Source organism: Aethalodelphis obliquidens, unplaced genomic scaffold (genome assembly GCF_003676395.1).
Source record: "Aethalodelphis obliquidens isolate GAN/ISIS:26980383/991018 unplaced genomic scaffold, ASM367639v1 scaffold19, whole genome shotgun sequence".
In the NCBI taxonomy this organism is placed as follows: Eukaryota; Metazoa; Chordata; class Mammalia; order Artiodactyla; family Delphinidae; genus Aethalodelphis; species Aethalodelphis obliquidens.
Genome location: NW_020837963.1, coordinates 10,945,170 through 10,970,647, shown reverse-complemented (window position 1 = coordinate 10,970,647; position 25,478 = coordinate 10,945,170). Strand labels below are relative to the sequence as shown.

Here is a 25,478-nt window from a genome sequence, read left to right as displayed (position 1 = left end):
CTAAGTCCTGGGACAATTGCAGACTTCTTAGAGCCCCCGTATCCTCTCTCCTTGATATGTTGTTCCTTGGCATCTGGCTTTAACTACAGGAGCAGAGCACGTGGGCATTTAGGGAACAAAAAGAGCCAGACCTTCAGGCTTCTCCCATGGAGAGTAAGTCATTGACGTGCACTTGGATGGCATCCTTTTATCCATTCTTTGGACTGGCACTGTCACCTGAGGTTATCAGTTTGAAATTAGAGAGAGATGGGAGATTTCATCTTTTCTCTTTAGGAAAGTGTTGTTTTGGTTGTTTAAGAAAACATTTTAATGTTCTTTCCCTAACTCCTTCACTCAAATGGTGGTAACAGGCTTGGATGCTAACTCTGAGTCAAGTGCTGAAATACGACTCTGAACAAGACAGACGTGGGATAGACAAGTAAACTGAGCTACGTTTAGTCTGATAATGCATCGATGGGGGAGTACAGGCTGTTGAAGGTACACACAAGAAGGGTACCTATCCCACATTTGGCCTGGAGGAAGTGAGGTCCACCGATGAATGGGAATTCAGCAGGCAAAATGCAAGGGTAGTAACCAGATCAAGGGAGAGAAGGGCATATACTGTTATCCAAAGGTGGTGCAGGATGGCTGGAGCTCATGGTGCACAATGATAATAGTGAAAGATGGGACTGAAAAGATAAACAGTGGCTAGGTCATAAATCGCCTTGTGCACCCCATTGAAGAGTTCAGATTTTATCGTGATGTCATGAGGAGCCCTTCAAATGGATATGCCGAAGATGTCATTGCATTTAAAAGTCCAGAGAGACGGGAGGAACAACAGGAAGACATAGTCACAGAAGCCAAGGAGAGCAGATTTGACTGGCAGGAGGAAACTGTCAACAGTGTCAGATGTTACTGAGAGTGAAAGTGACATTTGGCTGCAGCATCCAGGAGCTTTCGAGCAGTTTCATTGGAGGAGTGGGTATGGAAAAAAGATAAAGAAATGGGGAAAGTCCATGGCAAGATGCTTTTTCCATCGTCATTGTCATCATCATCATCACCATCATCAATGGAAAATAATCATCTTCCAGACAGAGAGACTGGTAGAAAGAATGAGCCACCTACAACCCAGGGGATTGGAATGTATTTGGGAAAATAGACCATAAATATAAAGCAGAAGACAGCACCACAAGTTAGAAAACATGCAAAGGGTAAAATGAGCCTTACAGATCAGGCAGATGAAGGAGGGATCTGGACAGATCCATGAAAGAATAGGAGGAATTAAGATGGCAGATGGGGCTTCCCTGGTGGCTCGGTGGTTGAGAGTCCGCCTGCCGATGTTAAGATGGCAGATGAAAGGGGAGAGTTATTTAAGTGGTGAGTGTGGCTTGAGGTTTGTACTCTGTGTTATGCCTCCTTATCCCAGTCCAGTTTGGTTTTGAGTTCCCATTGAATGGAGATATTAGAAAACACCATCAAAGGTGATGTGTGGTCCTAACCTGCCTGAGACTTCTGTTTGAGTTTCTCAATCTTTTTTTGGAAAATTAAAGTCCTAGACTGACTCTCTGTTTGTTTTAGTTTCATGCAATCTTTATTTTTAAAATCTGGACACAGAAACGAAGGAACAGATATCACAAATATAGCACATCAGAGATTCCCATAAATTCTACATGGATGAGTTCCTTGAGAAATTTTGCACATTCAATGCTGGACATCTGTGAAACTGAAGCACAGTGTCTTTTACATCTGTGTAATCTCTATGTGACATCTTCCTGGTATGAGGCCAGAGATTCACCCCCATTGTGCAGTACCTTAAAGAAGCCATTCATGATTCAGAGGACAGTTCTCAACAAAGACACCTGAAATACACCTCTGTAAGGGACTTCAGTGCCGAAAATCTGCTGTGTAAGCTTTGTAAGTGCAGGAAAGAATTGGTCTTCTTTTACTTTGGCTGTTGCCCTTGTTTGTATAATAAATACTTATTGGGCACCTGCTGTAGGCAGTCATTTCATTGAATGTCCTCTGTATCACACCCTCTTTCCCTGAGGAGCCCACAGTATTTTATGGGAGAGAAGACCTGTATAATTCATAAAATTTACAAATTTCTAAAAGTAAAGTGCTGGGAAAGTTTAGAAGATGAAATATATTTGATTAAAACTTACTGAGCTCATTCTTTCCCCAAAGTTTTTTGGTCTATACTCCTGTCGATATGACACCCCTGGTTCCCATTCCCATTTGTAATTGATAGAGAAAGAGCTGAATAGGTTGTGTACGTGTCAAGAAATTTTCCATTAAAGAAAATGGACTCATCACCATCAAAAAATATTTTAAGCATCACTAAGGTGCTGAACATGCTATGCAAATTAGATACGTTGAGGTCCGTTTTTTTCAAGGTGTTTTCTCAGAGCATGATCTGGTTTTATTTGCAACACATCTCCATGTAGCAGCAGATGTCATGATCTGTATTTTCCAAATGAATATTGTAAGATTGAGAGAGAGGCTGAATGACCCACCGGTGGTCAGTTGTTGAGTGGTAGAACCAAAACTGGAAAGATGGTCTCCATTGGGGACCATTATCTACAGCTGGTTAGCTCACTTAAGCTGTTTCGGCAATGAGGGAGAATCATAAGTTCATTTCCTTGATAGAATGAAGAAGATTGAATTTGGTGACGAAGAGATGATGAGTGACTTTGGTGAGAGAGCAGTTTCGATAATGGCTGCATTATTTACCTACATTTGACAAGGCTTACTGCTTAAGAAATATGGTCGATCGTTGGTCCTCTCTTCTCCTGGAATACCACCTCCCTGCAGATGGGTCCTCACTAATATTTTTTGTGAAGGATACATAAGTTTTAGGCCTGCTACAGTGATTTTGTTTTGTTTTATTTTAATTGAGGCGAAATGTACGTAACATAAAATTAACCATTTTTAAATGGGCAATTCATTGGTATTTGGTATATTCACAATGTTGAGCAACCCCTGCATCTGTCTATTTCCAAAACATTTTCATCACCCCTAAAGGAAACCCCATACCCATTAAGTAGTTCCTTCCTATCCACCTGCGGCTGTGTTTTATAAAGCTTTAATTTCATCATATACACAAACTTGCATACACATACATTCATACTATACACATCTATCTGTCTGTCTGTCTGTCTATCTACCTACCTACCTACCTGCCTACCTACAGATTGGAAAGTTCCTGACAGAGGATCTAATATGTCCTAATTATGTAAGCAAAGAAGTGTATATTTAATGGATGTTTCTCCATCAGGAAAAGGAAACATCCCTTGCTTCTTTTTAACCTTTCTGTATATTTCTCTTAAGTTCTCACCAGTTAGTAATTTATCAAGGAAGAAAAAAAAAGATAGTAATCAATTCTAAGCCTTTTATTATGTGAAACTGCTGTGTTCCTCTTCTTATAAGAGAAACTTTCTCATAACGTTCTTCAACATTGAGAATTTTAAACTGCTTCCCTTATCTTAATAGTGAGCAATCATCTGGATTTTACATTTCTGTTTTGAAGGTTCAAAATGATTGAACAAAGTAACTTATTTATAAAAGGTTTCATTTCTTGGAAAGGAATCAAAGGGGCATTCTTACTGTAATTTTTATTGTTAAAGAAGTTACTATTGTTTATATTTATTTATACCTTTGTTATTCCAGAAAAATATTTGAAATAGCCAGTAGCAGAGCTTTAAACTGTATATCTTTAAAATTAAGAAGAACTAGATCGCATGCAAAAGTGTCTGGAATTTAAATATTAGAGAAAGTCAACTGAATTGTATTTTAAATGTGCTTGAAGATATGACCTATTTATTGTTGGTCACTTGGTCTTCTATTGCCCAGTCTTTGAGGTTTTTTCAAATAACCCTAGCCTAATGGAATAATTTCCTTTACATTTCCTTTGCATAAACATTTAGTACAAACTATACTCACTTTCATACATTTTCTAGTTGATTGTTATACGTCTGAAATCTCCCAGCTAGCTTCTAATGAAAATTCTGGCCTCCTATTTTATTTATTTATTTATTTTTATGTACCAAAGCATCTAGAAGCTCTGCTGTGAGTTAAGGCAGTGAAACATTGCTGGTTGATTTTACCTGAAAGTTTGCCCTGGGTATGGGGGAGGGGCAGGTGTCTGAAGGGATAAAGAGAGGTGGCTGATTGGACAGAGAGGTTGACAATTTGCATACTTCTTTTTTTTTTCATTTCACTCTGTGCCACAGAGTTATACATTTGGTAATTATTTCATGCTTTTGTTTTTAGTTGAAAGTACTTAGCGCCATACGTTTTGACAGAAAAAAAGATCATTTGTACTTCTTTCAGCTTTGTGAAAGGGAGGATGGGATAATAGTTATACAGTGTACCATGGCAGTGATTCCTGTTCAAAACTTTACCAGATTGGAAACTCAATGTTCTTAACAATTCTCTTGGTAAGTAGAAGATGAAGGCATCTGTTTGAAGCACCCAGTGTTAAGTTTGATGCTTCGAAGACCAGCCTAGAATTCATCTTTAGCTGTACTCAACGTTAGTAGATATCATTTACTAATATGAAAAATTGATCTCCAGATTCTTTAGACCATAGGTGATTTGGAAGGATATTCTTATCAAGTGCTAACAACTCTGATCTGGGATTTGCAGTGAAAAGACCAAGGTTAAACAACAGGATCCTACTGAATAGCACAGGGAACTGTATTCAATATCCTGTGATAAACCATAATAGAAAAGAATATGAAAAAGAATATATATATATGCATAACTGAGTCACTTTGCTGTACAGCAGAAATTAACACAACATTGTAAATCAACTATATTTCAGTAAAATAAAAAAAATTTTTTTTTAAATTTCACACAATAATATATGAACAACAGCAAAGAAAAACGACCTAGGTTATAACCTTTCTCGTGCTGTCCTAGAGTCATTTGACTACTGGGAAGAGAAGGTGCTCTCCCAGCTTCTGTCTCCTAATGTATAAGATGGGTGAGAGAGTTGACCACTTGGGTAGGCGATCAATCTTAAAGTGATTATTAAATAATGTAATGGATGTAGAAAGTCTTTGTAATTCAAAATACTTTGAAAATATCAACTTTTTATGACGATTAATCATAGAATTTCACCAAATTTCCTTTTATACAATTAAGTTCAAGGTCAAAGAAGGTGTACAGCCGTCTGGGCTGTACAAACACAGCCCTAAAGACACTGGGATTGGAGGAATAGGAATGGCACATTTAGGGTTGCACAAGGTCAAACTATAAAGTAATCAGCATTTTTCTCTGGTGCTGCTTTCCCTTCTGGTAAAGCCCTCTCTGTACCCTCATCCCCTCTTCACTTCCCTCTCATTCTTAAAAATTAGTTCCTGGGAAAAGATTAGAGACCTTGTCACATCAAAGTGTAATAACTGCTAACAGACTATACAAGCATTTCCCAAGATGGGGGATGATTGCAGGTGTGTTGAAAAGTGGGTTTGTGACGTGGAATTATTTCCAGGGAGGTAGACTTGTACCTCCTGTAGTATTGTACATTGACTAAGGTCTGCTGCAATGGTATTAATTTGTTTACCCCAATAGTGACCAAACTTATTTGAGCTTAGATCCCTTTTTAAAAATCACACCTATTAACATCCAGTGAAGGATGTGAGCTCTAGTCCTAAGGCATCAACCTATGACCTTAGGTTCAAAGGGAAAAGGGCAGGAAATGGTCCTCTTTAGAACCCTTACATATGGATCGTTAGAGGTAATTGCCTCCACTTCCGAAAGGCAGCTCAGCCCTAAAACACATCAAGACGTGAAATGTACTCAAATCTATTTTGGCAGAACCAATGAATGTTTATCTTTCTCTGCTTTATGATGTTATTCTTAGTTTGACTTGTGTCTTGTGTACAGTGCGTTTATTCATTCATTCATGTGTGCATTTAGTAACTACTGGGGCCTATTCTGTGCCAGGTACCATACACACACACACACACACACACACACACACAATGCACATTTTTTCATAACACTTTTTTAAACTTTATTGTTTCTGTGATGGACCATCCTCAGCAGGCCTTCTTAGCCTTCAGCAGAGTATAGAAGAAACAACAATAATCAACATCAGAATAAACCTAAAATTAATTTTCCTCTTTCTTATGGAATCATATAATTTGTTTTCATCCTGAAAACGTGCTGCCCTCATTCAATTGATGAAACCATGTCATCAGAGGTCACAAAGCTATTTATTGGCAGATATAACTAACAGGATTTTGATGTTCCAATACCTCCTCATGACCCCATAGTTATCACCTAAAAAAAAAAAAGCAAACGGTAGTGAAAGAGGAAAATATAGTATTGAGATGGGAGCTGATCCATTAGAAATAATTGATAGTCATGAATTTGATGTGACAGCTGAGATAGAGATATGAAATAATTTAGTTACATCTGTTTATGATTGAAGATAACTAGAAATAATAAATCACATTTTTCTTAACATTACCTTTAATTTCTAATGAACATTCAATAAATAAAAGCTTGGAAACAACTTAGGTGTTCAAAACATATTAAAGACATGTGATGGGCTTAATATCTACAGTCTTTTATCTGTGCTGATCCTAAGCCTGGTCAGGAAGCCGGTTCCCCTGTGAATAAGTAACATAAGGAATGTAACCAGGAAGAAGTCAGGTTTCACCTGGACCAAATTTTACGCAATTAAGTAAAGTATTCCAAGAGATCTTTAGCCAGGTGTAACTTAATCAATTTAAGGCCTTCTCAGGGAGGGCCAGGGTGCTCAGAACGCTGGTAGTGGGCATTCCCGTGATACACCACATTGACAGTAATAGCAAACATACAGTATCTGCTCCGTCAGTGCCAAGAGCAAGAGCAATGCAGGTGTCAAAATAAAAAGATGTATTCGGAGCCAGAGGCTGGTACACATAGACGGGACTGTAGTCACACTTCACATGAATGCCTTAAGTAATAGTGTGGTGGGTTTTTTTTCATCAATTTAGCATATTGGGCTTCCCTGGTGGCGCAGTGGTTAAGGATACACCTGTCAGTGCAGGGGACATGGGTTCGATCCCTAGTCCGGGAAGATCCTACATGCAGTGGAGCAACTAAGCCCAACTACTGAGCCTGCACTCTAGAGCCCGTGGGCCACAACTACTGAACCCGCGCTCCACAACTACTGAAGCCCACGTGCCTAGAGCCCGTGCTCCACAAGAGAACCCACTACAATGAGAAGCCCACACACTGCACCGAAGAGTAGCCCCCGCTCACTGCAACCAGAGAAAAGCCCGCACGCAGCAACGAAGAACCAACTCAGCCAAAAATAAAATAAATAAAATAAAATATTTATTTTTTAAAAAATAAATAAAAGATGGGCAGAGATTTCTATTAAAAAAAACAAGTTTACTGTGTTGGTATTTAGTCACCACTAAACCCCAGTGTAACTCTCAGCAGATTCTCTGCCTCTGTCTGTTTTTAGTACTGTCAAACAAGAGAATCAGGTCCTGCTGCTACATGGCTCAGCTTCAGGTCTGAAAGACAGATGAACGGTCCTCCTTGTAGTAGTGCACAAGAACTTTCTTTGTGCCCTGCTTACTGAGGTCATCTTGTGTTCTTCTCGTTGGGCCAAACAGAGTTCTCAGCCCTTGTCTGCTACATGGCCATAGAGTATGTAAAGGGGATCCAGAGTTCTACAAATCTGGGTTTAGCTAGGCGTCTGTGACCACCTTGGAGAGAAGCCCCTTAGCGATCAAGAGATCATGTTAAAGCTCAAACTCGCAAGAAAGATGACATGATTTTGAATGTCAATTTTTCCACTTAACGAGCTATGTGACTTGGAGCAAGTTACTTAATGTGTCTATGCCTCCAAATTCCTTCTATGTAAAACTGGGATGATAAAACAATAGGGTTGGTGTCAGGACAAAATGAGGATATGTAGTTTTGCTGGGATAGTGTCTGGCACGCCCTAAGTAAATTTGGTGTTAGCTATCTTTTATCACTGGCATCACTTTGTCATGCCAACAGTGACAAGAGCTTGGTCTGACAGATATTGGGACCAGATCCCTTTCCAGTTCTAGAGAGTGTTAAGTTATAATACCATAATAAATGGTTCCTTTTCTTTGTTTTTAACTGTTAACTCTCTGCATATATCACTGAGATGGCTGCATGATAATATGTGAAAACAGCTTAAAATCTCAAACGTTCTATATCTATGATATATCCCAATATCATATGTGTGATACATCTATGATATCATAACAGAGTGAGCCTAATCATACCTATCTTCGCCGTTTCGCTGCCTCATGTTTGCAGTGATAACACACTGATACTTGTAAAATACTTGTAACATAATGGGACACTGTGTAGATCTAAATCACGATAATATTGCTATACAATTATTAGTAGTTATACAATTATTAGTGGTTATTTTTAATTAAAGCAAAGTTTTTTTCCTTCCTTGTAAATTTTTAAGCTGCACAGACTCTTTTTTAATAGGTTGAAATTTAGAGATTTGAAAAATATACTGCAACTAGCTATATTTAAAAACATATTGCCTTTTAATTTGAAGAAAGGAAAGAACAAGGTAGAACTGTCTGGCCATAAAGAACGTCAGGTTTTTCTGTAGCGCTTGCGGTTAATAATAGGTCCAGCTCCCTTTTTTACTGTGTCATGGCCAAGCCTGCTGCAGGCTGAGTGTGCTGACTGAAAGTGCATGGGCTACAGTCTGCCCATCCTGCGTGCTTATGTGCTTCTGATCCATTATAGATCACTCAGATCTCTGCTGCTCCTTTCTGTTGCTTTCTTTTGGGTCTTTTAATTTCTTTTAATTGAGTTACACAATTTGATAGATAGAGATGCAAAGAAGGGAATTAAAATTCTTACAATTTTACTACTTAACATAGAAAAGGAAATTTCGTGGCTGAGAAGGATAAAATTCTTGGCTGTAATTCACTTGTAGAGTTTAGCTTCAGATTTAATATACTCATGAACGGATAATCAAAACTCAACTGATATTCGGAAGGGTAGAAAAGTTTTATGTAGTATTTGTCATGGAGTGTTTGGATATATGCTCAAAATGACTTGTGTTCTAAATATATTACATACTCAAGGAATTTCTTTTGGGAGTTCATATCCATATTCTTTTTCATTTGTTTTTTGTGATGCACTATGGTAGAGTGAAGACAGGTCATTGCTGTTAGTAGAAATAAAATATGAATATCATACACATGAATGGTACATTTTATACATGTCTAGATAATTGTGATTTTTTTCAGACTACTAATAAAAATAGTTTGAGGAGTAAAACTCTTCTTATTGGGAGCTACTTTGTGGCACTTAGAACTATTTATTTCATTCCTATAAAAGCTTCAAGTGATTGAGATGGAAATAAAAGCTTCACAATTGCAACAGACTATACCTCTGAATTTTTTTTCATGTATAATTAAATATCCATCTATTTGTCAATATACTGCAACATTTATGTGTTATCTCTAAACTTATTTCCTGTTTATGTGATAATAATGCAAAGTGGCCTTTAACCATCATTTGGAAATGAAATAGGATCTTTTTCCATTAGTAAATATTCCTTGACTTGGTAATACATACTGAATATATACCAGATGATTAATTTTTATTTCTGTAGTTGGTTTTTGTTTTTCTTTGCACTGTTGGGTTGTGTGTTGCCTTCTTTTTAATACTCCTGAGCATTATTCACTGCCTATAAACCTTATGACAACTTATTCAACTCTGTTACTTGTGTCTGCTTATTAACCTTTTATGCCATTTTACTACCCATTGGAATATTTAAGTTATAAAGTTAAAAAAGACTTTAGGAAGTAGAGTGCCAGGAGGACTGGATGAGAAGTCAGGAGCCCTGGGCTCTGTCCAGCCCCTTGGGTAGGCATCACTGCCCTATAGCCATTCTTTTCTCTTACTGTGACCCATGTCCTTCAAACAATAAGAGTTGAGGTCCAATACAGTTAGTTGCCTGAGTAGTGAGCTGATCCCCCTACAAGTACTTTTCCCCATTAGATGCTGGGAAGCATCAATGCATGTGCCTAGGTTTGTGAACATCAGAGGCACACCATAAACTCTTGGCACTTGAGTGTCTAACTGTCACAGTTTAGAATATTTGTGAAATCTCCCAAGGTGTGAGCTACCAAGTCAGCCTCGCCAGCACTTGGACATCTGAGGCATAATTGTGCTTTGCTATTTTCTACTCATTATGGAGCACACAGTAACTCTCTTTAAGGATCTGAAAGTCTCAATTACAATGTTTCAGTTATTCTCAACTGGTTCTCTTTGGAAATTATTTATTCAGAGGATACTTGCAGATCACAAAGAGGTAGTGGTGTTAATGAATGTTAAAGGTCTACTGCACAGCCCAGTGGCTATCCCCCAACCCCACTCAGTTACACGCCTCATGATACACCATCTATAACCACTTCTCTTTATCCCCTCCAGAGTTCAGCTTCCCACTTTGGGAAGAAAGTAACCAACATATATGGGTTTTACTGTCAACATGCCTTATCACATTTTATTTTCTTAAAAGATAATTATGAGACCCCACAAGAGTATTTCTGTTAAACCGTGGCCAAAGTACAGCCTTGTGTTCATAGCTAAAATATTTTTTCTTTTTTGCCTCTTAAGATCAAGAAATTGTTTTTTAATGGAAAGAACATAGACTTTGATGACTAGTTCGAATCTTTCCTTTACCACTTGGTGAGTTTTTAACATGGAAAAGTGGGTTAACTTTCCTGAGTCACATTTGTCCAGATAATTAAAATAAAAAAAAAATAGCGGCACAACATTAACACAATTATCTGATTTTTTTGCATGCTTAGTAAGTGCCAGGTATTATTCTAGTTGTGTTTATACACTTTATGCCTTTTAATTCTTACAAGGATTTGGCATACCAGGCACTGTCATTCCCTCTTTACAGGCAGGAATCTGAAGACCAGAGAGGGTAAAGTAACAGGTCCAAGGTTGCCTAGCTCATAAATGATGGGACTGGCACTTAGTCCCAGGCCTGTCTGGGCCAGTGCATCTGACCTCTCTGCCGTCCTTCAGCTGTATGAAATAGGAATGATACTATTAATAATGTCCATCTTGTTTGATTTTTATGAGGATTAGAAATAATGTGTATGGAGCTCCTGGCAGAAAAACTATTCCACAAGAGGCCCTGAACAAATGGTAATCATTGTTATTTTTTAAAAATCTCCATAAGTGAAAGTGACATGCCAAGACAGGTAAAAATGAGCACCTCAAAGGGAAAAGGTAGGATATGCATTCTACTCCCTTCATTTTGTTCGTTGGTTTGTGTGTTGGCTTGGTTTTCTTCTTTTCTAGTAGACAGAGGTTCTGTTTCAAAGAATATGTCACATTGTTTCTTTGATGATGGAACAAATGATAATCAGAACATTGGTTGGAACAGCTAATGTGCCATAGTAATACATCTCAAATTACAACAAAAATTAAATCTGTAAAATGAGAACTTTTAGAGTTTTTATTCATTCAGGGTTTACTGTTATCTAGAGAGTTTTGTTAAACTCAGAATTTCTGTATTTGTGATTTTGTTTTAAATTCAGGACTGTAGGAGGAAAGATAATGGTGCTAACTTTGAATATTAACTAGCTATTAGTTTTCCATGAAGCTTTTTTTTAAAAAATTATTTATTTATTTATTTTTGGCTGCGTTGGGTCTTCGTTGCTGCACCCGGGCTTTCTCTAGTTGCACAGCGAGCGGGGGCTGCTCTCCGTTGTGGTGCGCGGGCTTCTTGTTGCGGTGGCTTCTCTTCTTGTGGAGCATGGGCTCTAGGCACGCAAGCTTCAGTCCTTGTGGCACGCGGGCTCAGTAGTTATGGCGTGCAGGCTCTAGAGCGCCGGCTCAGTAGTTGTGATGCACGGGCTTCGTTGCTCCGCGGCATGTGGGATCTTCCCGGACCAGGGATCGAACCCGTGTCCCCAGCATTGGCAGGCGGATTCTTAACCACTGGGCCACCAGGGAAGCCCTTCCATGAAGCTTTTATTAAACAAATAGTTCACTTAAAGGGCTGTAGCCTTTGAGCTTGAGCCAAGTTTCCCCATTTCCAATTTTGCAACAAAAATTTCACACTTCTTTAGTTACTCTCGTGGCAGGAACTGGAATGCCAGAGGTCACCTTGATCTCAGATACCTTATCAGAAAAAAACTAAGTGTAGATTTTTGTTTCCCTTTAGTCTTTCCTCTTGTTTCCTTGACAGAGTCACTTCAATACACTACAATACAAGCTGCAGTTTGGGATTCGTATTTCATTTTCCATTGGACTGATTTTCTTGTGTTAGTCATTTGAAGATATCTGGGGTGTTTGTTATTGTTCTGTTAAATTAAAAGCTATTTTCTTTAACAAATGTGTAAGTCATCTTTCTGTTTACCTAGGGTATGATAATTAAAATTAAGTGGATGTGAGCTTTTCTTGTTGAATTTAGTATGTCTATTAAATACCTTCCTGCAACCCGTACTTTCAAGTCCTTTGAGAGACTGGGAAAATAGTTGACTGAAATAAAATAATGAGGCAGCTTACTGGTCATCCAGGTTACTAAAAATTAAAGCATTAAGGATAAACTGAAGTGATCACTCTGTTTTCACAAATATCATCCTATACTTCCACCAAGATTTTTAAAGAAAGTGTAACCATTAAGTAGTAGAAAATAAAGAGTAATTGATAGTTGCCTATCTTGAGCAGTTGCTTTGACCATTCCGTTATTGAATTTTCTTATAACTAAAATGTGGGGGACAGGTTTAAGCTAAATCTTTGATTCCTTCTACTTTAAAAAGTATAATAGTTCTATGTGATATTTATTTATATCAACGAATATATAGAGCACTTACCTTAAAAATAACTTCCGAATGAGAAAGATGAAGTATATGAATTAAGAGGGAATAACGTTGTACTTGATCAGTTATAATATGAAGAAAATTTATAAAATATACAGAAATTGCCTTTTTTAAGAAGCTATAAACAGTGTTCGATTTGTTAACAAAGGCTTGCACCTTATCTAGAGAATCTTAATTTGGCTACACCAGAAAAACAGAAATTGTGTGGTATGATGTAGCCTCAAAACTTTTTTAACCCCATAGATACTCTTTTTCATGCAGGCAGTATTTCTGAATTTGGGATAAGTGTGCTTATTCTCAGATCTTTGTGCTTGACCGTAATTTACAGTCCAAGTAGCCTCCTTATACTAGCAAAATTACCAAAGATTTGTCTTTACCTCCCAAAAGAGGTATCAAATAATTCTGCCCAGATCTGGGAAAAAGATGAATCTGGTTAGGTGCCATCACATGGCATGTATTCGATGTACGTATATAATAATTTAATAATTATACTACATGTTTAAGGGTAATGTAGTAGAATATGTAATTAAAATTATATATTATCCTAAAAGAATTTATTTTGATTGTTTTAAAATAGAAGGTGATTTAATAATGTGGGAGAGTTTATTTTCAGTTTTAGAGTAAATATATTGATTTCTAAAATTTGGGAGTAATGCATAGTATACTTAGCTTGTGTTAATACTGACTGACCGGGAACCTGTCAGACTAATAGTCTGTAGGTATATTATAGTTGTTTGTGCTCATTCTGTCATTAGAATGAGATGATCTAATTTTCAATTTCCCCTTTCCCTAGAAGGTAATGTTTTTTTCATCTTTTAGCCTCATCTCAAGACCTCTAATACATTTAGTAGTATTTTCCAAACTGTTGGTCAGTTGTATAATTCTCAAGGAAATACTGGGTTTTGCTTGATAAAGTTAGAGTATTGATTTGCTTTGGGGTTCCTGGCTTACGTTTTATTCTTTATCCCTAAAAGATACGTGAAAAAGTTTTCCCCTTATCGTAAGCCCTGTAGAAATAGAAGCAAGGAGCTGTTTACACATTTACAATATGACTAAAATTTAAAAATCAAATGAAATCTAGCCCAGGAAAAATATAGGGCTTAGATTCTTTCATGACTTAGGAAGAATCCTTGTTTTGTAAAGTGTGCAAGGGTTTTTCTGGTTTATTTCTGTTTTGTTCAGTCTCCAGGACCTCCCAATTTCAAGGGCACTCTGGGGCATACGTAGCATTTATTTGATGTATGCATGTGTATGCATATTCTCCCACATCTGTCTCTGTGGCCCTATCCTTTGTGAAATCCTAGACCTTGTATTAGCGCCTAGTTCGTGATTCTTGGTGTTCTGAGAACAATTATATAATTTTTCTCAGGGTGTTTATTCCATGTGCGCTGTGAAAAAAAAAAAATGGGAGTTATTTTTTGGTAACCCTGCAGTTGCCTTTTTATTGGTGGATTTCTTTTTTCTTTTCCTGTGACCTGTGAATATCACCAGAGGTTCACTGCCAGTTTTGTGAGCCGCCCGCTTCAAATTGGAGGCAGGAAGGTATCCATTTTCATCAAGAGGATGACAGCGTTTCAGTCTCTCCGACCATCTGGAGAGAGGAACTTTTGGAGCAAAAGGGAACGGGGATTAAAAAAAAAATTATATTTAGCAGAAAAGGCAAGGGGGAAACCCAGTGAAAGTTAAACTATACCTTATGAATTTATGCTTTTCTGCTGTGCTGTCTTCTTTAAAGCAAACATAAACAAGAAAATACACAAGCTATTTTTATAAAGGACCGGTTCCCCAAGTGTCCTGAGTATTAATAAACGAATGTAAATAAATTAGGATTTTGGCAGTTTTTAAGTTTATTGAACATACAAAGATAATAAGAGCTATAAATGAGGGTTTTCCTCCCCCTTCCTGTATACACACTGATTGTCGGGGGTCTGTGTAGATCTGGGCTTTTAATGGCCCTTTTCATGCATCTCTACAAAAAGCTAACACTATGGGAATTTAATATTCCAAGATCTGTGTGTCACTTTCTGAGATCTGGAGAGTGCATTCATTTTGTCTGTCTTTTTTGTCTCTCTGTCTCTCTTTCAATTTTAATTGAAAGGTGGACAAAACGGGAGAAGCTTGAGGCAGGTGTTTCTCTTTTTATCTTTTACATGCTCATGGGCCATTTGTGTTAAAAAAAAAAAAAAAAAAGAATGCTTAGGCTCCCAGGACAACCCTATGGGTATTATATAATATATTTACAAGCAGACCTAGTTCTCAATATTCTTGACCGTAACTGGAAAATATCACACCTGGTTTTCCATTCACACAAACCTACTGGGCCTTTTTTTGATTTTCTGTGTTCGGAAAGGGGCAGTGTTTCCAGGGTTTGGTCGGATCTAGGATGGACATGGTAGAAATTTTGCTTTTTGTGCCTGCTTCTTGTAAAGTCATGGACCTTGAGATGCTTTGGTCCAGGCAGCAAGCAAAACTAAACCGGCTCTTGTTCCCCAGGTTTATGCTCCGTCAGCCAGCACTGCCGACTACAATAGGGACTCGCCAGGCTACCCTTCCTCCAAACCAGCAGCCAGCACTTTCCCTAGCTCCTTCTTCATGCAAGGTAAGACACCACCTCTTCCGAGGGGAAATCCACGGGTCTTCTCATGTCATATGTGGGACAGAAGAGTGCTGATCTGTTACTCAAGAAATGGAATAGGAGGCAAGTGTAGAACACTGAAGGTCATGCTCTGTTTTAGGAATTGAATTCATTTAAAATAAATTAATTAAAACTTCACTAAGACTTATTTTTTAAGTGAAAGCCACTTGAGAGATCATGAGTTAAGATTAGACTGGTTTGCTTACTTAGAACAGATTCTTCTTGGGGAATGGTCTTCCACGACTGATCATTTCTGTGTCTTCACTTCCCGAGAAGAGTATGTTTATATGTTTAGAAGAGTGTGTATTTTAAGCATCCCGGATTTAGCCTCCTAGGAACAAATTACCCTCATATATACCTTTATATAAAAATGTTGGACACTTACAATCACTTTTCGGCCTTTTGGCTAAGATCAAGTTTAGTATCTATTCTTATCAGTAAAAACGTTGGCCACTTATTAACTTATAGGTAAGAACAAGTGTCCCATTTGAAGATGAAGTGACCTACCTAAAGTCAGGAATATTATTTCATTACACAGCAAAAGCTCTATTCCAACATACTGACGGATTGAGGGCCCAAGACCCAGCTTTTTTCCCAGAAAAATATAGAAAATTACAGGTTCGTGGTAGATAAAGTATATTTAATCCATTTAATTGTCCAGTGTATTTAATTCAGTGCACATGGATGTGCGTTCCCCGAGCTTATAATCTCACCCCTGGTAATACAGCTCTTTCTGCTGCTTAGAAAAGACCAAGATGGTTGAAATGACAGCAGCTGCTTATGAGAGGAGACCGTCCAGAGGATGCAGCTAAGGCTCCATTCCCTATACCCCTGGGACACTTACTGTCAAAATGTGATGATCTTGTTTCCAGGTTAATACTCTGAAATTCAGATGTGGGATTCACCAAGAACCCCTGTATGCAAACTTCACTCTTTTTGCATTGGCAAAGTGCCATGGGATTTCCTTCTTCGTGCTCCTCCCGGAAGGACCATGCCATGGGAAGGGGAGCCACTTGGGGCAGCAAGTCCCAGGGAGGTGACTTGGCATCTCCCTTAGATTACAGTGGACATACCCAAACTCATTCTGTTTCAAAGGGGTTTGTTTCCTTTCGCTTCAGAGTGTTAGCTCTTTTGAGTTGTTAGTTCACATGTGAAATTCCATGGAAAATCTATAAAATTGAATCGAATGGGTCCCTCGGGAATAGAGAGAATTGGTTCCACACGTAATGGAGCTCCTGTTGACCAGGGTCTTTTATCTTTGTGACCTGTCCTCGATGTCCCTTTCTCTCCAGGGGAACAGCAGGTATGTCACTTGGGTGTGTTCTGTGCCATGACAAAAGGTGTATCCCCTTCAGCTATAGGTAGCAGCCACTTGGGCACCAGCGCCTCTCTTTTATGACCAGTCAGAGAGAGTGTGCTACCACTACCGGTGCTTATAGAGATTGCCAGCTCAAGGACTCATCACTCAAAGCTGAATTTCATTGAGAAAATTGACAGAAGGATAGATTTCTTCTGTCTGCCTTCAGGAAGGTCACTTGTTTAAACCGTGCACACTGCAAGGAAAGAGCAGGTTGAGTAAAGCAGTAGGCTATTCTCCGTAGCAGACCACGCAAAACAAACTACGGGGAACGAATTTGCTTTTCTGCATATGAATACCCAAGAAGCAAAAAAAAAATGTTTTTTGAGTTGACATTTATGATGAGCACAATTAATTTGCACACATCTAATTCTATTCTTTCAAACCCACATTATGCCAAGATCATGGGATGTGATAAATATTAATTTACTGTGAAAAGCATAATTTATGTAAAATGTGTATTTTTGTAAGTCTGCATTGAGTAGAGTGTCTGTGTTAACAAATCCTAAATGTATTTCCTTGTAGGGCATCATGTCAGAATGTTTCAGGAGACTCTTTTTCAATGATAGAGATTCTCAATTTATTTGCCATGCATGTCATCTCTTTGAAATGTCAGTGGTCTTAAACTTCATGTTTGAATTTAAGATGGCATCTGAACGTCCACAATCTCAGAGCTAAATCTGAAGTACATGAATAAGAACTTTTTTAAAAGTCCTATGTTTTTACGTTATGATCACAGAAACAGTACGTCGTGATCCCATTTCACATCAATGTCCTTCAGTAAGGGTCCACAGTGCCCTGAGAATTCAGGTCTTGAAGAAAATACAGTTTAGATGAAAGATATTCAGAGACTGTCAAGAGTATATTTTTTTTTTAGTAGCTTATTTTAAACCCACTATTGTGTGACCTCTTATTTTTAACTTTAGCTTCCACCTTCTAGTTAAAACTCTTTAGTTGTCAAAATCACAGACATGATTTTGCTTTCATAGTTCTTAAGACATCTCTGGATTATTCCTTCCTGCCCTGAAACCATTCCAGTTTTCTGAATTCTAACTTCTGGGGTGAAAAACTCAGGGAAAAAAAGGCTTTATGAAATATAGTGTCAGATTTAACTTGCCTATACTGCCTACATTTTCAAAAGGCCTTTATTAAATAACGTGTAAGGTGAAAATACTCTTATTTTCAAGGGAGCAATGCCTGCCATACAATTAACACCTAGCTGATGGCCTTGTATATATCTGACATTTAATAATTTTTGTTAAACTACTGAAGGAAAGAAAACTTGAACTGAGCAGTAACATAGATGCTCTGCTCCCTTAATTTGAGAAACCCAGACCAAACAATAGCAATCTAGTAGTAACTTCGAGGCCAGTAGGTCCAGAGAGTAAAAAAAAATCTGTAGGAATATTTTTAATATGGTGTTAATAAAAGATTAACTTGGTATTAAAAGATATTTCATATAATTTCCATATAATTTTAAACCTCTTTTTAACTCACAGTTTTATAAAATCCAGAGGCTCTCAAAATTGTCCTTACGGTAATATCTACCTTACGACATGTGTGTACCCTTTCAATTGCTACTGAAGGCTTACGATAGCTATTTAACTATATACCAAAATACAAACATTTAAAAGGAAGTCAAAAACTCAGAACTATATACATGAGGTTCCTCTTCCCTACATACCAGAATGTAATTCCAGCTTTAATTCCATCTACTCTGTGTGTCACAAAAATGAAATCCAATCTGAAATCAGAGATTTTTTTTTTCATTATTACTTATTTCTTTATATGCTCTCAAAACTTGTAAGCTTGCCAACCCTGTAATATCTCAAGTGTTTTATTTTCACCCCAAAATTTAGGAACAGTTTAATTTTTTAGTTGGTTTTCATAGAAAAAAAAAAAAGGGAGACCTCTAAGAAATGTTTTCTTTAGCATTAGCTACCTTGCTGTCTTGACATAGTTCTATGTAGAAATATGTTCTGTTCTTTTACAGTTAAATTTTTACTAAGAACCCTTTAACTCTGTTAAATATTTATATTTGTTTGGCAATATAGAGCCACTTGGGAAAAAATAATGAGACTGTCTTCTGATATAATCAGCTCACCAACACAAAGATGAATATACAACAGGCAGTCATTTTCCAGGATATGAAAACACCCTACTCTATAAGGCAAGGCTGAGTGCCTCAGAAAAGTCATGATTTTCTTTGTCCTTTACAGATGGCCATCACAGCAGTGACCCTTGGAGCTCCTCCAGTGGGATGAATCAGCCTGGCTATGGAGGAATGTTGGGCAATTCTTCTCATATTCCACAGTCTAGCAGCTACTGCAGCCTGCATCCACATGAACGTTTGGTAAGGCAGACTCACTTGGTAATGGGGACAACACAACTAGTTTATTAAATTTCACCCTGTCTTTGCATGCACGTACACATGGACTCTATTGATGAATGTAAAACTGGCACGTACCCGTTATTCTTACAGTTGTATTGTTTCTGCAGTCAAAGACATAAACTCAATCAGACCACCTTCATAAGCCATATTCTCTTTGTCGCTGTCCTTCTGTTTATTGCGTTTTGTTCTGTGCTTTCTTTATCACAGTGTCATCGTCCCTTGGTACATAAATACATATTGTATTTGAGTTGCAGAATTTTAGCTGTGGCGGCTCCTTGGGTTTTTTTTTTTTGGTTTTTTTTGGTTTTTGGTTTGGGGTGGGGTTTTTTGCTATCTGTAGTACTGAAGGATATACTGCAGGGGGCAGAGTGATAGCCAGTGGACTTTGAAAGTAGGTGATAACACATCTCCCACGGGCATTTCCATTTCCCCTTGACCGGCTTCTGTAGCTGGTGACAGCTTTGAACTCTTGTACCACACCTGAAGGAAAGCGTTCATGTTTCCTATACACTCCCATCAGTAACAGCAACCATGGGGCTTCTGTTTGGATCAGATTCCCAATTTTCAGTATTTTAGCTATACTTCCATACCCTCCAATACTATACTCATCCATCCTAGTACGTGTCTTTATTCTGGAGGAAGTAACGCATCAGATGTTTTTCTAACCTCAAAAACTACCACAGCCCAGAACCCACTGATGAACTTAAGTCTATCACTAAATGGAGGAAAGAGTACTTCTAGATCATGAAGGTTTGGGATGCAGATAATATGGGACCAAGTATCTTGCGCAGTGAAATGGCTTTAAAAAAGGTATGAACCTCTAATCTTCAAAATACAAAAGAGTATGAAAAATCCAGTTAGTGGGACTTATATTACTACTCTCCATCTTGCAATGTGCTCCTTTTTCTTCTAATACCCAGATTTATGTTTCTTTCTCTGTTCTAATATAGGAGATAGTACTTTCTGAATTTCTGTGGTCTTTATTCTCTTTTGCTCGGTCACCAGAGATATTGAAAAGGTGACATATCCTATTCTGATGACTGAAAACATCCCAGAGGTTAAGATTTCCGATATCCTTTCAAGTATCAATTTAGTTAGTCCTAGTGACAGAGACACTGGGAGGTCAGTTAGCTTATCCTCAAATGAGAGATAAATGATGGAGATGGAATTGACCTTTTTAAAATCATCTCTCAAGTTTGAATGTGGAAATCAGAAACTATCTTAAATTTCAGCACATTTTCAATAAATAGCAGATGATTTACTTTCAAATTTCTTCTTCTCCCACCTCCTACTTAGAGTCATTAGCATGAAAGCTTAAAGAAATAGCACTTATTATTATACTAGAATTTCTTCTTGGCTAACATTTTTATTTCGCCATCATCATTTTGCACTTCTCTAAAGAACCCATGATCAAAATTGTATGTGTCCTATAGGCAAGGAAAGTTTTGATTACAAATAAAAGACTTCGGCACTGTACTATATGTTGCAATTTCATTTGACATTTACTTTTCTTCGCTCCTGTATTTCTTTCTTCCTTTATCATGCTCTAGAACTTCGACTTAGGTGGTTTGATTTTTATCCCAATCGAGTTCACTGCATGGGGGAAGCATGTTGAAAATGCGCTCAAATGCACAGAAAATGTAATTTTAACAAGGAAACCAGCTACACCCTTTTAGAAAAGTTTGCTGAACCAAAACAATATTATCAACCAGGAGGAAAGATCATTTTGAAGGAGTAACCCAATAGGTTGTATCAGGTGCTATATTTGTAATGTCATTTATCCATCTCAAAACAGTTTTCATTCTTAACATGATCATTTAGCAGATCTTAGAGATGAGGGGTTTTGTTTTTGAGAAGGGCAAATGAATTAGGTCTCTGGTAATGTAGCCTGATGAATTTTCTCACTGATAGGGAAACTATTGAATGATTATATCTAGTAATCATTGTGATTTCAGTAACTATTCAAAATTCTCTTGCTGAAGTGACTTCTAAAAATCTGAGAGTGATTGAGAATCATTTGAGTATACAGTAGGTGCTTAGTTACCTTTCATTTAAAAGTAATGGTAGTTCCTTAAAATTTTCATCTGGAGGGCTTCCCTGGTGGCGCAGTGGTTGAGAGTCCGCCTGCCGATGCAGGGGACACGGGTTCGTGCCCTGCTCCGGGAGGATCCCACGTGCCGTGGAGCGGCTGGGCCCGTGGGCCATGGCCGCTGGGCCTGCGCATCTGGAGCCTGTGTTCCGCAACGGGAGAGGCCACAACAGTAAGAGGCCCGCCTACCGCAAAAAAAAAAAAAAAAAAAATTTCATCTGGAGCTTTTGCCCAATTCTATACTGAACAAAGGAATAGTTTGAGAAAAAGAAGAAAGCTTTCCTTGGATTACTTTGGGTGTAATTTGGCCAAATTAGTATGTCTCTGAAGGTAGCACATTTTAGAAACATTATTGCCTTTATCACTTTATACTGTGTTATAATAGAACATGTAATCACAAAGCTTAAAATCCACATATATCAGTAGCAACTGTCAAGTCACCCATTTTGATTCTTTAAATCCCCTGAACAGTTTCAGCCCCTACAACAATCCCACAGCTAATCACTGCTATGTCACAGATACACATGCAAAATCACTCAGAAGAATGGAGTTTGTGGTTAAGCTTTGGGATGAGCTGTTGTAGAAGGCTTAAGTTTGGAATGACTTGGCAGAGTTCTTTTCAAAAATAGGATAGAATCCCTGCACTCTGGCATGGGTTAGGCATGGTCTTTGTACCACACAGGGAAATAGTCCTGGGAGTCTGGAATTTTAATATAAAGGAAGTGCTGTTGTCTTTCATTGTTTGTAACATAAAGTCTTACTCCAGTGACTCTCACTGGGAGCGATTTTGCCCTACAGGGAATGTTTGGTGATCTCTGGAGACATTTTGGGATGTTACAACTCAGAGGGGCGTGGTGCATATAGGTGCTGCCGGAATCTAGTGTACAGAGACCAGGGATTCGGGAAACATACTACAGTGCGTGGGAGGAACCCCCCTACACCCACACCCAACCCCTGCCAAGCAAAGAATGGTCAGGCACAAAAGATCAACAGTGCCAAGATTGTGCAACCCTGCTCTAGCCCAAAGTTTGACTACTTTATTCTTAGTATGTGCTAACAACTATATTTTCTTCTTTGTGAATTATCGACCCATAGGTTGATAAAAACATCACTCACGGAAACATTTTCAACACTTACTCTGTTAGTAGACTCCACATACACTATAATTGGGTATCATAAGTAAAAATAAATAAACAAATAGTGGGCATGTAAAACCATAACACTTTGTCATACTTCCCCTTTCCTTTGCTTTGTGGCAAGCAGGGTAGACAGTATTAATAGCTGAAGTAAGAAAGACTAAGGGGAGTGCTTATAGTTGATCCCTAAATACTCTTAAAGAGACATTATTCACATATCACTAATATTTTCTGTGGTGTTTTTATTACGTCTTTGAGTGACAGTAGTTGTCAAAATCCTTTTCTTTGTAAAATAGTCTAGTTATAAATCTCATTAACTTCTTTCAGCATCTGATTTTCTGTGAGTCTCTAAAAATTACTGATTTACATGGATTGCATTGGTTTCCCCATTAAAATCTGTGGGGAAGAACTTTTCTCTTTATTCTCTGAACTCAGTAGTAACCCTTTGTCAAATCCTGAATTACTGCCCATTTTACACCAAGTTGAAAGGGTCTAAAAGTTCTCACTGATGCAGTAATCTTTTTCCTGTCTCATCCTGTCATTATTGTAGTTATTTAACTATTTTTCAAAATGCTTTTTCCTCTGTTTTGATTTTTGCAAGCTTGGGACTGATTTATAAGGTTTCTCTATGCTTCAGAAACTCAGCATGGAATAGGACTGGGTAGAAATGAAATCAAACCATCTTTTTTACTTTTCTTTTTCCATAGTCTGTTTCTTTTTTCTACATTATTATAGTCTTTAGCTCTCAAGCAGAAATAGCTCTTCTAAGTTTGGTCTTCCATGGCTTATCCAGTTTTTTAGGTCAGTCGTACTATGGAATGGGCCCACTCTATCATTCTTTGGAGAAAATTTCGTGGACTACTTGGGGTATTCTGTAAGTGCCAAGTAGAAATGAGTTTAACAGGTGGCCTAAGGAATTTTTGGTCAAGCAAAGATGTCCATGAAATTTTAAAGTTTGAAAGGCATTCTTGGGAACTTGGAATGGTTTAAGGGCATCATCCCAACTTTCTCACTGAAGTTGTCCTTTCCGTTGGACTGTTTGGAGTGTGCAGAGGTAATATTTCCAAAGGCATCTGCCACGTCATTGGCAAACTGACTCCAAAATGTAGATTCATTTTCTAAACTGTTTAGTTGTCTCTCAGATAAGTAGCATTTCAGTCCACTATTTATTAAACACGAGCTGGTAACCTGTTGTTCTTTGTTCTTTGTTCATAGGATGAGTGTGTTTAGCACTCAGCCACAAGTTGTGGGATGCGGAGCTATGAGCTCTATCCCTCCCCTTGAAGAGTTTACAGTTTCGGTGGAAATGCTCTTGAAAGAGAAAGCATGGAAAAGCAACATTTAATTAAGTGTTTAATGGCGCAGTGCAGAATGTAAACGCATTAGGGATTCAAAGAGACGAGATTATGAAAGAGTTGGAAGTAGTAAGGGACCCTCAAGGAAGAGATAGAACCCAAGATGGGCCTCACGAAATAACTAGGGGATCCCAAGACACAGTGTGTCCACGCTTTAATCAACCCTCATCACTTTCTGCATCATATTCAATCTCTTAATTTCAGCAGAATCTCCAATAATGATATAATAAAGATGCATAGCCCATTAATATACTACATATAAAGAAAAAGTATTATATTTTAACTTAAATATTTTTCCTTTACATGTCTGTAATCCATTCAAATGCCCCTGAGAATAACTTTTTAAGCTACTTTCTTGTCATGAGAAAGAAAATAGCTCCATTTTTGTAAATAACCGTGGTTTTGTAAATAACCATGTTTCTGTTAGTGATCTGCTGATTGTACAGCACTTGTAGGCACTGTGAGATGCCCCAAGAAAAGCAGCTTATTTGGACAACTAGTATGATAGTCGAACCCAAAACTACGCTTTAAAGTAAATGATTCTGTAAAAGACGACGTTCTTTTTTCATAGTCAACTCTGTGGCGTATTGCTCAGGGAGAGGACCTATAAAGAAAGAGGTAAAGTAAGTCATTCTCCGTTCGTTTGTGCCAGTGTAATTCAACACAGTCATTGATGTCAGGCTTTATGTGTTAATGCTTTAGAGAGATATTGAATCATTACTGCTTTTTAAATTTTTCATTTACCATTTTGTTCTTGCTGGCGTTCAGAAAGATGATCCAGTTTGTCAGGAAGAAGGTTTGAGACTGGTTATTCTTGGTCAGTTTGTATTCAGAAGGTCAGGATGAAGTGTAATGTAAACCCTGTGGGTCATGGTGGTGTTTTATTCATTATATTATGGAATCTTTCTTACTTGATCAATAAGCCATACAGAAAAATAATAGTGGTGGTGGCCTCTTATGTTGCTGAAGTCCTAGACATGCCTTTAAGCAGTAATTTTTATATTTAGAGATCGTGATCATTTCTCAAGGTCCAGCATTGCCATTATATTCCCCTAGATTTGATGCAAACCCAAACCAACTATGTCTTTGTATTTTATTATTTGAAAAATGAAAGCTGTCAGAGCTAAGCAAGATGTATTCTTGGATATTTTGAAATTCCGAGGACTGTCTCCATTGCAAAGCGAAGAGTTCTGAAAGAAGTGTTGGAAAACTAATCCACCAGATGTTTTGTGATTAAATATGGCCTCCTTTTTCTGCTTCTTGCCACAGAGCTATCCATCACACTCCTCAGCAGACATCAATTCCAGTCTTCCTCCGATGTCCACTTTCCACCGTAGTGGTACAAACCATTACAGCACCTCGTCTTGTACACCTCCTGCCAACGGAACAGACAGTATAATGGGTGAGTCTTGGAAACGCCAGTTCTGTTGCCGACAACCAGTGTCAGGGTTTAATAATCAAGGACCTCTCCCCACCCCATCACTGAACAGTAGTCAAGCAATGGATTTTTATCACATAACCAAAATGAACAGACAGATGAACCAAACACAAGTTGTCATTGGCTTGACTGTAATCATTTTTTTTGTCCCAAGAAAATGAAATTTGGCCACTTTCTCCATTGTGAGTGATTAGATCGAATAAAGGTTTAAATAGACCAAAACTACCTTGCTTCTCACAG

At 38.0% G+C, this 25,478-nt stretch overlaps 1 protein-coding gene and 1 pseudogene across 21 annotated transcripts in view; both read left to right on the top strand.

Moving 5' to 3' along the window:
* Positions 1 to 25,478, top strand: part of TCF4 (transcription factor 4) — a 360,826-nt gene that overhangs the window by 287,282 nt on the left and 48,066 nt on the right. For all 21 annotated transcript variants that reach the window (XM_027118574.1, XM_027118569.1, XM_027118572.1 and 18 more), the window contains 3 exons: positions 15,330 to 15,435; positions 19,048 to 19,181; positions 25,070 to 25,202. In XM_027118574.1, coding sequence (XP_026974375.1) covers positions 15,330 to 15,435; positions 19,048 to 19,181; positions 25,070 to 25,202 — 373 coding nt within the window. The remainder of the gene's footprint in view (positions 1 to 15,329; positions 15,436 to 19,047; positions 19,182 to 25,069; positions 25,203 to 25,478) is intronic.
* LOC113626908 (uncharacterized) lies at positions 15,858 to 16,031 on the top strand (annotated as a pseudogene).